General features: G+C 32.8%; 1 protein-coding gene across 1 annotated transcript in view; it reads left to right on the forward strand.

Annotated features, from left to right (window-relative positions):
- The first annotated feature begins 673 nt into the window (after positions 1–673).
- Positions 674–12,939, forward strand: part of LOC128993066 (uncharacterized) — a 15,664-nt gene continuing 3,398 nt past the window's right edge. The window contains exon 1 of the mRNA XM_054416822.1: positions 674–705. Coding sequence (XP_054272797.1) covers positions 674–705 — 32 coding nt within the window. The remainder of the gene's footprint in view (positions 706–12,939) is intronic.

Below are 12,939 nucleotides of genomic sequence, written 5' to 3' on the forward strand. Positions count from 1 at the left end.
AGGGTAATTTTAAGATTTGTGCTTTACTGTTTGGTTATATAGCTAGGAGACCAGTTATTTTTTATGATTAGATAGTTTTATTTGGTTAAATTAGGTTTTAAATAACTGAAATAACAATTAAGAAACATATTGTAAAAAAACACAACCTCTACAGTCGGCATAGAATAGCAATAAAATTGGCTTCAGCTTTTCAACAAGAATGACAAATCTTCTAAGGGACTGTTTGATCTATGATCAAAACATATTTAGTAGATTTGTCATACTTATGGAACAACTTAAGCCCAAATTTTAGTTTTATTTCTGTACGGTGCAATGTAGATTATAGAGGTCATGTTTTGTTTACAATTTGTTTCACTGTTTACGCCTTCATTTAGCCAAATAAAACGATCTTGTCATAATGTCATGTAGCGGTCAGTGTCACAGGACAAGAACTACAGTAGACACAAAACCCGAGATTTAAAATTTACAAATTTACAGTTAGAATTCTGTGTTTAAATTTAGAGTTATCTAGCAGGTGTTCACCTTAGAGATTAAAGTTAAATTTAACAAGCTGGCCTTCCTCTCTATGGAAAATTAGAACTGTGAGTTTTAAATAAGAAAGTGCAATGGTGAGATATGAGACCTGATTATGGTTGTAAAGTATATTTTTATGGGAGCGCGTTAAGGTGCCACCATGGCACACAAGGATAATAACGTCGATAAATCGTTGGTTAGTTTCTTTAAATGGTAATACAGGGAGCCAGAAAGTAGTATTACTCTTCATGCAATATCTTGATGACTTTACCTTGCAATTTCTTAGCTATGGACCACTCTACTGTCCCATAAATGCAATTTTTATCCACTGACAGTTTATCACTCCTCCTCTGGAATGAAATTACCTTTGGGTCTACAATTTCACGCCACCCACACAACCCGTACAATATATAAGATAGTTCAATAAGAAATAATTTAAAAATTTATGTGATAAAAGGATTTTCCTCTGATTTCGTAATGAAACGTTATATTGCAAAGCATGACATGATAAAAGAAGAAAATCAATTTTAAAATCAGAAAATAACTTGCAAATACTTACTTGGTAGAATTCAGTAGATCCCAATAAATGTGTTTTGTTTGAAATACAATTTAATAAACGGTATCAGCATTCTGACACATACTTTCTCCCATAAGTTTGTCAACAAATACATGTGTGTCGATTATCATGTGTAAGCGGTGAGAGTAAATATACGAAAATAGGATTTGTACAATTTCGTTCAGAATTTAAAGGACTATAATATACTAAATTTTTATCAAAATCGTTATATACTGCGAAAGCGTAAGATACCGAATTACACGCTAACTTCCAATACTGATGACATATTCAACTTTTGAAATACAGGTCACCAAGTCTGCGTACACTTTTATAGAAATCCTGTTGACAAAAGATAACGGCAGGGCCATTTGTTAGAAAATCTATTTCTTCCGTTATTTTATGGAGCTTTTATGGGAAAATAACATAATTTTCAATAACTTTTGAACCGTAATTTTTACAGAAATGGGATTTGTACCATTTTCTTCAGAATTTAAAGGGCTACAACAAACTAAATTTTCTCCATAATCGTTCGGGCCATTTTTGAGAAAATCCGATTTTTCCTGTTTTTTTTATGGGAAAATCGGAAAATCTCCCATTAATAATGAAAATTTCAAAAAAATGATAAAACGCCTGGAGATACCATGGATTAGAACCTACATACCAAATGTCATCGAAATCGGACCACAGGTGTAGTCCCTAGCTCTGTACACATCCAGACACACAGACATCACTTCGAAAACCACTTTTTTGGGTCCAGGGGGACCAAAAACGAATATATCCACTCAAAACTCAAAAATTTTGACGAAAACAATACTTTCTCCATATACTATGGTATAGGGAGAGAAAGTAAAAATGAACAGCTGTTTTATTAAAAAGTATTATTTACATGGCCAAAATGTAAACAACTCTGTGGAGGGATCTTTAAAGGCTTATGGGACAGAGTCTTAGTTTTATTTTTGATAACTCATCTACAGACCAAGATCTTTCTTTATTCTTTGGACACTTCTACCAAGTTTCTACGCCCAGCCATTCTCTCAAATTAGTGGGGACAAAGTTTCCAATTAAATATTTAGATTCCCCCATGTTAATCTTATGGGAGAAACTCCAACTTTGATGGCCTCTGGGGCAAAGCCCGAGGATTTTTATTACAGGAATTGGTGAAAGGGGGCGTCTACAAAAATAATACTTTATTTTGACACGTCGTTTGTAAAAATCCGTCCATTATTAACGGAGTAGTGTTTCGTAGAAATCGCCTTCACGTATTATATATAAGGATAGCTCAAATTTACGTATTTCACTAAGGTTTTTAGACCAAAACATATAGGGAAATGTAATTACTGCTGGAATACATTTTTAATTGAAGTAAAAAATAAAATTTATATTTTTTCGTTGAGTAGTACATTAGATAAATTAATGATGATGCTTGATGACAAATATGTGCTTGCATAGCTTTATTTGAAGACCAAAATTATCAAAATCGAGTGGGTAGAAAAGCCAAACGAACTCGAAAACACAAAAATTTAACTCCCATAAATGTACTGGTACACATTTTGTGCATAACCAGAAATATACGTCAAAAAGAATGTCGATGCTTGATGGCAAATCTGGTGCGTCCATACCTTTAGTCATTATTATCAGTTGTAAGTTTAAAGGAGAAAAATAGTCTTAATCCCAAGAATACTGATGATTTCATTCGAATTACCCTCTGAATTTAAGCAACTACAATTTCCTTTGTGTCTTGCTTTTGCAATTACCATTATTATAAAGGACTAGAGCAATCTCTGACTATGGTCGGCTTAAATTTAGAAAATTCATGCTTTTCACACGGACAGCTGCATGTTGCGTGCTCACGTGGTGGTAGTTAGGCATATGCCTAAAAACTTATATATATAAGTTGTATAAATTCATAGATATACAGGGGTTTTTTTTTTAAACTTGCATCTTTATTTATGTAAAAACCGCAATAGATAGAAATATGCAGTTTGCCAGAATCATCTATTGACGTAGGGGGCCCAATTGTTTTGAATTCAACGTTACATTCACATCCCCCCCCTGCCACCAACTTATTTTTTTTATATACCAAGGTACCCCTTGTGACATATCAAATGAAAGAGCATGAAAAAAGAAAATGTTTGATGATAAAAAATTGAAAATCGGTTCATAAATTTGCGAGATATTTCCCCCCCCCCTCCCGGAACTTTTTTTTTAATAGCAAGGTACCCCTTGTGATATATCAAATGAAAGACCACATGGTTAGGGTAGTTATCACCCAACCACAAACTGTCGCAGTGGTTGCATTGTTGCGACATAGCAGACCGATGTGTTAAGGAGCAGACGATTGTCGGTGCAAAAGCGGACCTTGAAGCTATTGATGGATATTTCTGTCTTGCTTCAATTTCATTTTTGTCAAATGAACTGCGATGACAATACACATTCTGAATTGTAAATTTAAAACAGTTCCAATTACTCCATTATTATAGCTTGATGTTATTTTGTATTGTTTTAAATTACTTTTCCTTCTATATTAAAAATTTCATTTTGATTGTCAGCAAGTTTGGTTTTGTTTGTTTGTTTGAAAAAAAAAGCCAAACAATTTTGATTGAAATTTGTCAGTAAAGGTCCTTATAATTCTACATAAAATAGTGCAACCCCCATTCCTGTAAAAATTATGTTTCAAAAGTTAATGCAACATTTCTGTTAAAAAGTAACCCAAGCATGATTTTTTATTGCAAGAAAAATTAAAATATTCTTCCCAAAGATCGGAAACATAAGTTTGACAATAGTTTTGTCCATTGATGTAATTTCTGTAATATCAAAAATGATATATCCAAGTATTTATAAACAGTACTAAAATTCTAAAATCCATACTGAACTCTATGTCATTAGCAAAACTTGACACAAGAAGGCACTTAGTTACCAAAATAGTCATAATGTAATAAGGAATAAGTTCATTTAAGATTTTATTTGTATTGATCAAGTGATTCAGTACTAAGTAAAAGTTTAAAGAAGAAAACGGATTTCTAACAACATATTTAAATATAAATATTCAAATATATTTTTACTGGTAAATACTCTCAAATGCCTCTCGACTGACTGGTTCTTTACAAATTGGTTGCCCCTAGGTTGGAAGAACTAAGTGAACAAAAATATTACAACAGAGCGTTGGCAGTGGAAGCTTGATGTTAAATAAAGATTTAGTGGGCCCTGTGGAATAAAATTCCCCCCAGAAGTCCTTAGGGGACGTTCTTGGTAGTGTTTAGTTCTTCCAAGGCTGAAAACAATCTTAAGACTACACTAACCTTGCACACTACCACACTAAACTATGTGTTTAAAATGTTTAATGCGAACAGCATTAAACATTTTGGTTTATAAAATATTTTTTAGATAAGGGTAGGGACCTTAATAAAACACAACAATGAATCATAATAGGTAGTCTATAAATTGGAGAAAGTTTTACTGTTTAAAAAATACTTCTTACAACACAATTGAAATAAATAAAGATTATAAGGCAAAGTTAATAGCTGAGCAACCCTTCTGCATTCGGGATCATCTCATAGCTCCAAGGTTTCACAACTCCAAGTGATCATAACTCCAAAGTTTCATAAGTCCAAGAGATCATAACTCCAAATTATATTTAATCCAAAGTTTCACAACTACAAGTACCCGAAAAGGGATAATTTCATTACTCCAAGAAAAATATAAGCGCATGTGATCATAACTCCAAAGTTTCATAAGTCCAAGTGATCATAACTCCAAAGTTTCATAAGTCCAAGTAAAAATTAAACCAGAGTCTCATAACTCCAAAAGTTGAGTGGAGTCTCATATCTCCAAGTGGAATGTGTAGTACAGTCAGCGCCACAAGTTCCTGCGCTGCCCGCTCCGCTGTAATACTGTCAGCAGCCGTTGCCGTATCATTGTACTGTATCTATATACCTACCGTCGCCTGTCAAACTTTTGTTATATACTTACAGATTAATTAATTGCTATACTTCTTACTTCTATGCTAAAGGGACTTTAACCTTTAACTACTCGCGCGGGTTTTACTAACGTATGTACTCGCGTGGGGTGTTTTTGACACCCCGTTATTACATATTTGTTATAATTGTATTAACACTAATAATTGGTAAATTACATTTTTTGTTGTTATTTAAGTTTATTTTACTGTATACTGTTTCCAATATGAAAGAGTTATTTATTTTAAGTTATACAATGTAAATAATATATTTCTTTTACCAACTGCAATTTGTGTGTGTATTTGGTCAACTTTTGCATATAAACCATTTGTTGTATTAAAAAATATGTATTTTGTCATTGAACTGTTTGATATTGAATAACTAGCATATGTACTATCCAGAAAATATATAATTTTTAAAAGATTATATTATGTCTGTGAATGGTAAAGGTATTATTTTTTCCTAAAATGTACTACTAAAAAAACAGTTTTTAGGGGGGGGGATCGTAATACACACAAGTTTTGTGCAAACAAATTTATTTATATGTCAAAAACACTTGTTTGTTATCGAAATAAATGTAAATAAAAAATGTCCTTTCATTACTTTTAGAGTCTTTCGCAAAAAGAAAAAAACATTACCTTATACAGGAACTTGTACTTTTTACGAAACATTAACCCTCACGTGGGGAGTTGAAAACACCCTATACTTTGTAATACACATGTATTACCAAGTGAACACTAGAGATCGCACGGGGACTTTGGATGAGAAACGTTCACAGTTTTAACTTTACATTTCAGGTAATTTACACTAGGTGTACAATGCAATTGTCTGCTTGCAATATTGAGCAGATAGCAGACATAATAATCAAATAATTTTCTAAAGTCAATGTTACATATGTTTCTCGTAAATGAAATGCATACTTGCAGTATCCAATCTCATTAGTATATATTTTGTTTCAAATGAATGAAATGTTTAATTTCGTTATTCAAAGTCAATTACAAGTCTGGTTCAATTAAATGTATTGTCTACTTCAAAGTATATATGTTTCATCTGGTTCTCATAAATTAAATGTCTATTTGCAGTAGCAGTATCCTAAATCAATAGTACACCAGCTTCACAAAAATGAGAAATTTACTTGCAGTATCCAATGTCAATGGTCCATTTGGTTCACATAAATAAGATGCCTATTTGCAGCATTCAAAGTCAATGATACGTCGGGTTCACTTAAACGAATTGTTTACTTGAAGTATACAAACTCAATGGTACATATCGTTCACATAAATAAATTGTCTACTTGCAGGATCCAAAGAAATTGTTAATTTGATTCCCATAAATGGAGTGCCGATTCGCAGTATATTAAGTCAATGTTACGTCTGGTTCACGTCAATGGAATGTCTACTTGCAGCATCTAAACTCAGTGGTATCTTCGGTTCATATTAATGGAAGTCCTAATTATTGCAGTACCTATTCTGCCTAAGTCTGCATTATTTAATTGTAAGTCTAGTTCACTGAAATGGAAAGCCTACTTGGAATTGCAAGTTAAATGGAAATATAACTCAATTGTAGGCTTATATTTGGTTAAAATGTAATGGATACGAGCTGGTGGCCCGTCCTACGTACGGGAATCGAGTTGTCAACTAAAACGGAATAATTCAGAACATCTAGTTTACACGCATAAACACAAATTCTGGCAGTTTTAATGGGGAAGATCACCTTATAAACGAATGTAACATGACCACCTATTTATTCCATTCGAATATAGACCTAAAATATGGCGATATGTATTTTAAATCCGATAATTTTACCATAAAACAGCATTTGTGTCGATTTGAAAAATCTTGAAGTGAGATTGGCGACCGATTCACACTGGTTTTGAGTAGAGTAGCTACATGCCACCTCCAATTGCATACTGTATACTTATGTACTTACCGTACCTTATCTTACCTCCGTGACCACTGAAACTTTTATGAGGATTCTCTTCTATCACCTGCCTCTTCAAAATTTAGATCCCAGTCTGAGGATGCATTTCATAACTTGATATTTCCCGTCTATCGTGTGGTACTCCTTGGAATATACTTTTTAAAGTTTATGCACAGCCTGTCCATCCAAGCTTTACCTACTTCTGGAAAGCATCCCTATATTTGGGTGTTAACACATTTCTCTTAACTCTCTGTTCTTTTTTATTTCGACCTCCGGGCCGTTATCTTGAGCTGGTCTGTATATTTTCTCTGCACTTAATTATCTAACCCATCATTAAGGTTGTTCGGTTCTTTGGCCAGTGCCCAAGTTTCTGAATCATCAGTACTACGGGGATAGTTGGTATGGTAAGAGTCGACTTTGGTTTCTGCTGCACCCTGCAGTTTATTTAACAGTTTTATAGAGACCTACTACACCGATTGACGCTTTCATTACTAACCAAAATTTTAGTATGCCGACATACTCACATTCAAACATACAGAAAAAGAAGTATCAACACGTATTCCACTAACATCTTTAACAATTAAGCGATAAACTGCTGAAAAAATATTTCCCAAATATGAGTTGAAATTTGCAATGCATAAACTAAATACTTACACGGATTGCATTTACGACAAAACTTGATTAAACGCAAGTGTTTGAGATGTTTAGTTCAAAATAACACATTTCCTGATAACGCAGATCCTTCACGGTAAGGGAAAACTACCTACATTTTAAAGTGAAATACAGTAGTACACCAACGAACATTATTTTTGTAAACAAACAACTCGTAACATAAACATTTCAATGACAGTTATAAACCAGCTGTTAGTTAAACCAGCATTGAAAATACTTTAAATTGCTAGCGTCGGCTGCTAGAGTTTTTAAAAATTAAAACTTAATTTCTAAAAAACTGAAACCCTAAACTAAAATTATGGCTTCGACATTCCCTAGTTCTCAAAATTATCTTTCTTTCAACACAAAAATCATTAAAATCCGTCAAGTGGTTGATTCAGAATAGTGAAATAAAAAAAATTAGTTTTAATATTATAGATTTAGATTATTTAAAGTCAAAGGTGTTTCAGCCTTATTCCGGCGACAATAATTGTTGGTTGTTTTCATTTTGTAGTAAATTATGCTCAATGATATTAATCTTATTGTTCTTCCCTTTTTCTGTGTCCTATACGGTAATGTACTTTTTAAACGATTCTTTGACTAACATAATGTGGCTACAAGTGGAATAAAATTGTAGAATACACTAAAAACCATATAAGATGTTGAAAAATGATCAAATATTTACAAGAAATGTTTATTATATGGAACTGTTAGGTACGTAGTCTATGAGTTGAGTCTTAAACTCGTCGGAAATTATGACTTTCATTCGTTTTCAAATAAGTTATTTGTTTTTGAATAACTACTTGAATTCTTTGCAATTGCTCGATTTCGAGCAACATGTACACTATACATTAAAACGTCACAGAGTGATTTATTTCACGATGCTAATCAATAACCATTTGACATATTTTCATGATTTTTGTGTTGCAAGAAACATCGTTACCCCTAGGACTGCCAATAACCGATACCGTATGTTTCAGTTCGAAAGACTATGACAACATACCTTAGTGTAGCAATAACACAAATAAGGTCTTCGATATCAATGCTTCTGTTTCATTTAATAAGATGTTTTATGACATTTCTTCAATTTGAGTCATGCCTATTTATATGTTATTACTATATACATTACAAATAAAACTGTGAGCAATACTCTTACAAAACTTGTACAACCTTTTTTTGTCCGAACATAATCCCCCAGATGAACATATTTCCTAGCATCAAAAACATATTTTTTCAAGTAAATAAAACAAACGCCAAGTAATTGCATTGCCCAGCTCTTTCATTAAATAAACAGAATTAAATTATTCAAACTGCGAAAGCATAACAGACGTAGCCCGTTGAAATCGGCCTATGGGGACCTGAGAAATTAGTCCATACCTATAATATTCAGCAAATATGCACATTCTAAGCTCAAGTTTCATGTGCAGTATGCCTATATTTTTATTTGGTAAACTGCCATAACCGTTTACATTTAATTTGATTGTATTTACATGCAATATTTATATTTTAATTTATATTTATATTTTTTTTATTATATTATATTTATATTTATAGGCCTTTCTTACTTAAATTTACATTTTTTGAACGGGCAGTTCAGAAGACGGGGCACGGAAGCCACGTCATGTTGGTAACATTGACAATTCGAAGTAAGCGGCAGGCAGGTTGCCAGTATGGATACTAAAAAAGTCCCACACGCCCCTGCTCGCCCCTCCACGCAACTCTCCATCAATTCCAGAACATGAAAGGATCCATAATGTCATATGGGTTCAAGTTATGACAAAATGTTACAGGACCACTTTTGTTAGCTGTATTATTCTACACCTTTTAATTTTCTAACTCTTCTCTAGAGTCATTATTAAAAGAATTAATAAATATTTTCGTAATGAGCGACATTTCCTGCCTGTATGCTAAACGAAACGTGATACGTAGATCTATATAATTAATACGCGAACACAAAGTTTGTCGGTTGAACTCCTCCGTCATTTCTTGACCGATTTTATCCATTGACGTATCATTGGAAAGAGCGTGTCGCGTAGATTTGCAAACTGGTCTTGAACTGGATTTGAAAAAGTCCCTTGGGCTCTACCCCAGTGGCTTTGAAGGTTCCCATGTTATCCTTATGAAGATCATAATTGTTAAAATTTTGATCAGCTATATAATTTAATTGCTGTCAATATTTAAACTGCATTTCAAAGAAAAGCGTCCTACAAAAATTAGATCTTTAAAAAATAAATCATTGAAAGAACCAATTTGCAAGTTATTGAAACATTAAAAGTCATAGAACGCCCCCTAGTAGAAGAAATAGAGATAATGTTTTTTTTTTAGAATTAACTATCGTCATTAGCCTGTATAATGAAGAACACCTACAAGATTCAGATTCCTACAAACTATGAACGAGGATGTTAGCTGAAGTGCTACAAATTTTATTAGGAAACATGGACTTAACTTTGTGATCATTGCAGAGGAAAACCCTCTAAAGCCAAATAAATCTGGTACGTCAATGACATTAATCTATGTTTTCATAAAAGTCAAACAATTTTAATAATAGCCTATGAAAATATCCAAAAGCCCCTTACTAACATTTTACTGAAGGCTTTTAATTATTATTCATATAATGCTAAGGGAAACAAAAATCAACTGAACGACAGAAGGTCTTTAACTTTGCATTTTCTCAGTTAAATATAATTAACGTTATTGCAACTAAACAAAAAATACACCAATTGAACAAATACAATCGTGACAGACAACAGGAAGTCCTTATGGTGATGAAAACAGATTCTATCCTCATTAAAGAATTAATGAAATTTGTAAACTTACTGCTGGCGACAAGGGTGGTAGCATGCATAGGTTTATCAATAACGAAGATAAACATGGACAACCATATGCGGCTATATATATTTTTAGGAAATGTTGATTACTGCTATGTACATCGTGAGTATCTCCATATGATACACACCAGTAAGCTTTGAGTTGACTCTTTTAAACTCATTGTAAATATTACTGTTATCGTTTTTGAAATAATTTCTGTAATACCAGTACCTTGCAATTGCTCGAATTCGAGCAAAATGTACACTAGTTAGTATTGGTAACAGATTCCTTGCTCTCATAAACATATGGTTTGATGCCACAAACAAATTAATTGGACAATCCGTTCTCTACAAATTATTTAAGTATCATCCACTTATTAGCGCTTGCAACATAAATAGCTCCATAATATCATATTTTAATTTGTCTAAAAAAATGTAACAAAAAAGGAACGGATGGCGTTTTTGGCCTCTAGGGATCTCAAAACGAAAATTAATTCGGTCCGGGTCCAGGTCTTACATGAGTACTACGGTAATAGCTTATTCCCTATATGGGAAATTAGCTAAAACACACAACTGATATTGCTTACATATGTTGTGTATACAATTAAGTGACTCTCAAGGCCCATAGACTTTGGATGAAGAATTATGTGTTCCAACTAGGGAAACAAAGAGGTGTGTGGTCTCTGTTAAAAATTTTTAACATTTGCCCGTCCACATAAGACTACAGATCTGTGCGTGTAACGTATCCAGCAAAGCAAGGGATGAGCCAGTACAACAGTACGAAGGTGAACAGTAGGCCTACTGATAAAATGTTTGCGGCAGTTAACAGAATCCCACTAATTTTACTATATACTTTCGATTATTATTACTATTATCTCTCTTGTAAGGTTTACAATAGTTATTTGTGCAACTAGTGAGAAAAGTGAGCAATTGACTCACTCGAGAGAAATCCTTACTCACGAGCCGTAGGCGAGTGAGGAATGGTTTCTCGAGTGAGGCAATTGTACTTTGAACTCGAGTTGCACATTATACTTTTCCTACAGTTACCATAAAACAAATAAATTTTTAAAGAAACATAACCTATTTTTACACAGAAGTGAGCTTTTAACATAACATTTAATGTGAAGTGACAAATACAACAGTACAACAGCTGACCAGTTGATTTACAGCCAGTGCTGCCAACGTATTTCGCGCGCATACGACGTTGCCTGCATGTTACGCGCTCACTATTTCGTGCCTTCTCGTTGCAAATCTGGAGTGAGACAAAGTAATTAGAGTGAGACAATGTTAACATTGTCTCACTGATGAGCGAATTGGCCACTTTGCTTTCTCAAATCAGTGAGAGAACATGTACATTGTTAGGTAACTGTAGGAAAAAATAAATTTCACTGGCTATTAGAATAGCCTACATTAAATTATGTTTCTTAAATAAGATCCTTCTTGTGTCTGCTTATTTATTCTCCTTATTGGTATGACAAGTATTAGCTATATCTATATATTAATAGGCAAATATGTTTCTTTAAGGCCCTTTTCTCAGCTCGTGTGCATCGCAAGGAAAATCTACGCATACTGTTAGAAACATATTTTCCTGTAGATAAACAGAACAACTTAATAAATTAAAAAAATGATTAAAAATAAGTACGAAAACGAATTTAACATAAACAAAAAACTAACATTTGGATTATGAGTTAAAATTCTGGTGACGCAATAACAACGATAAATATACAGAAAATCAAAACAAATTGAAGACTGGTACACAATCATCACATGTTTGATTTTCAGCGCGGGATGAATATAGATAAGTTCATATTTTATTTGGATTGTGGTCGAATTTTGACCACTGGACGACATCAATTCTTATATTATAGTACTTAACTCATTAAGGTACTTAAATAATACCTAAATGATAAATACCTTATATTTAACTCAAATAAAAGAATCTGGTATTAAGTATAGATGTATTTACTCAAAAACATATTTCTATGATAATTTAGTCCCGAAATCCAAATGTTTAGACCTATCTATAGATTATATCCGCTTGTTTGGATCATACAAATCTAGATAGTATTTTTAAAATTTTAAATATGGTATTTTTTTTATTAAACCCATTATGCACTACAGACATTTTACGTACAATTTACTTTGCTAACATACACTCTCATATTTGTTACAGAATAAAGATTTATGAGGGAACAAGTAATTGTAACTATAATCAAATTTTATATTTACAAATGAATGCTACAAGATGAAACCTTAAGGTGGATTAATCCTGTGTAAATTTTTTCCGAAAAATAGGAGATGAAAAATAGTGGAAAAAAGGCACTACGACTTATTTGCGTTGTGCATCACGAATATTATGTAGAAAAAATTTCGAAATTTCGTACATACAGCTGAAGAAGTTAAGACTAAATATTTTTCATAGTTTAGAAATTTTAAAACGTGAACTAATACTGTATTTCCTTAATATTGTTGTTGGAAGACGGCAATTGCTAAAATACCGTGCGCGTAAACTAATTCATTCAAACCTCGTGGTGGTCAT

This window comes from Macrosteles quadrilineatus, unplaced genomic scaffold (genome assembly GCF_028750875.1).
Source record: "Macrosteles quadrilineatus isolate MER2022 unplaced genomic scaffold, UCM_ALF_1.0 Scaffold_4__1_contigs__length_99947679, whole genome shotgun sequence".
Lineage (NCBI taxonomy): Eukaryota > Metazoa > Arthropoda > Insecta > Hemiptera > Cicadellidae > Macrosteles > Macrosteles quadrilineatus.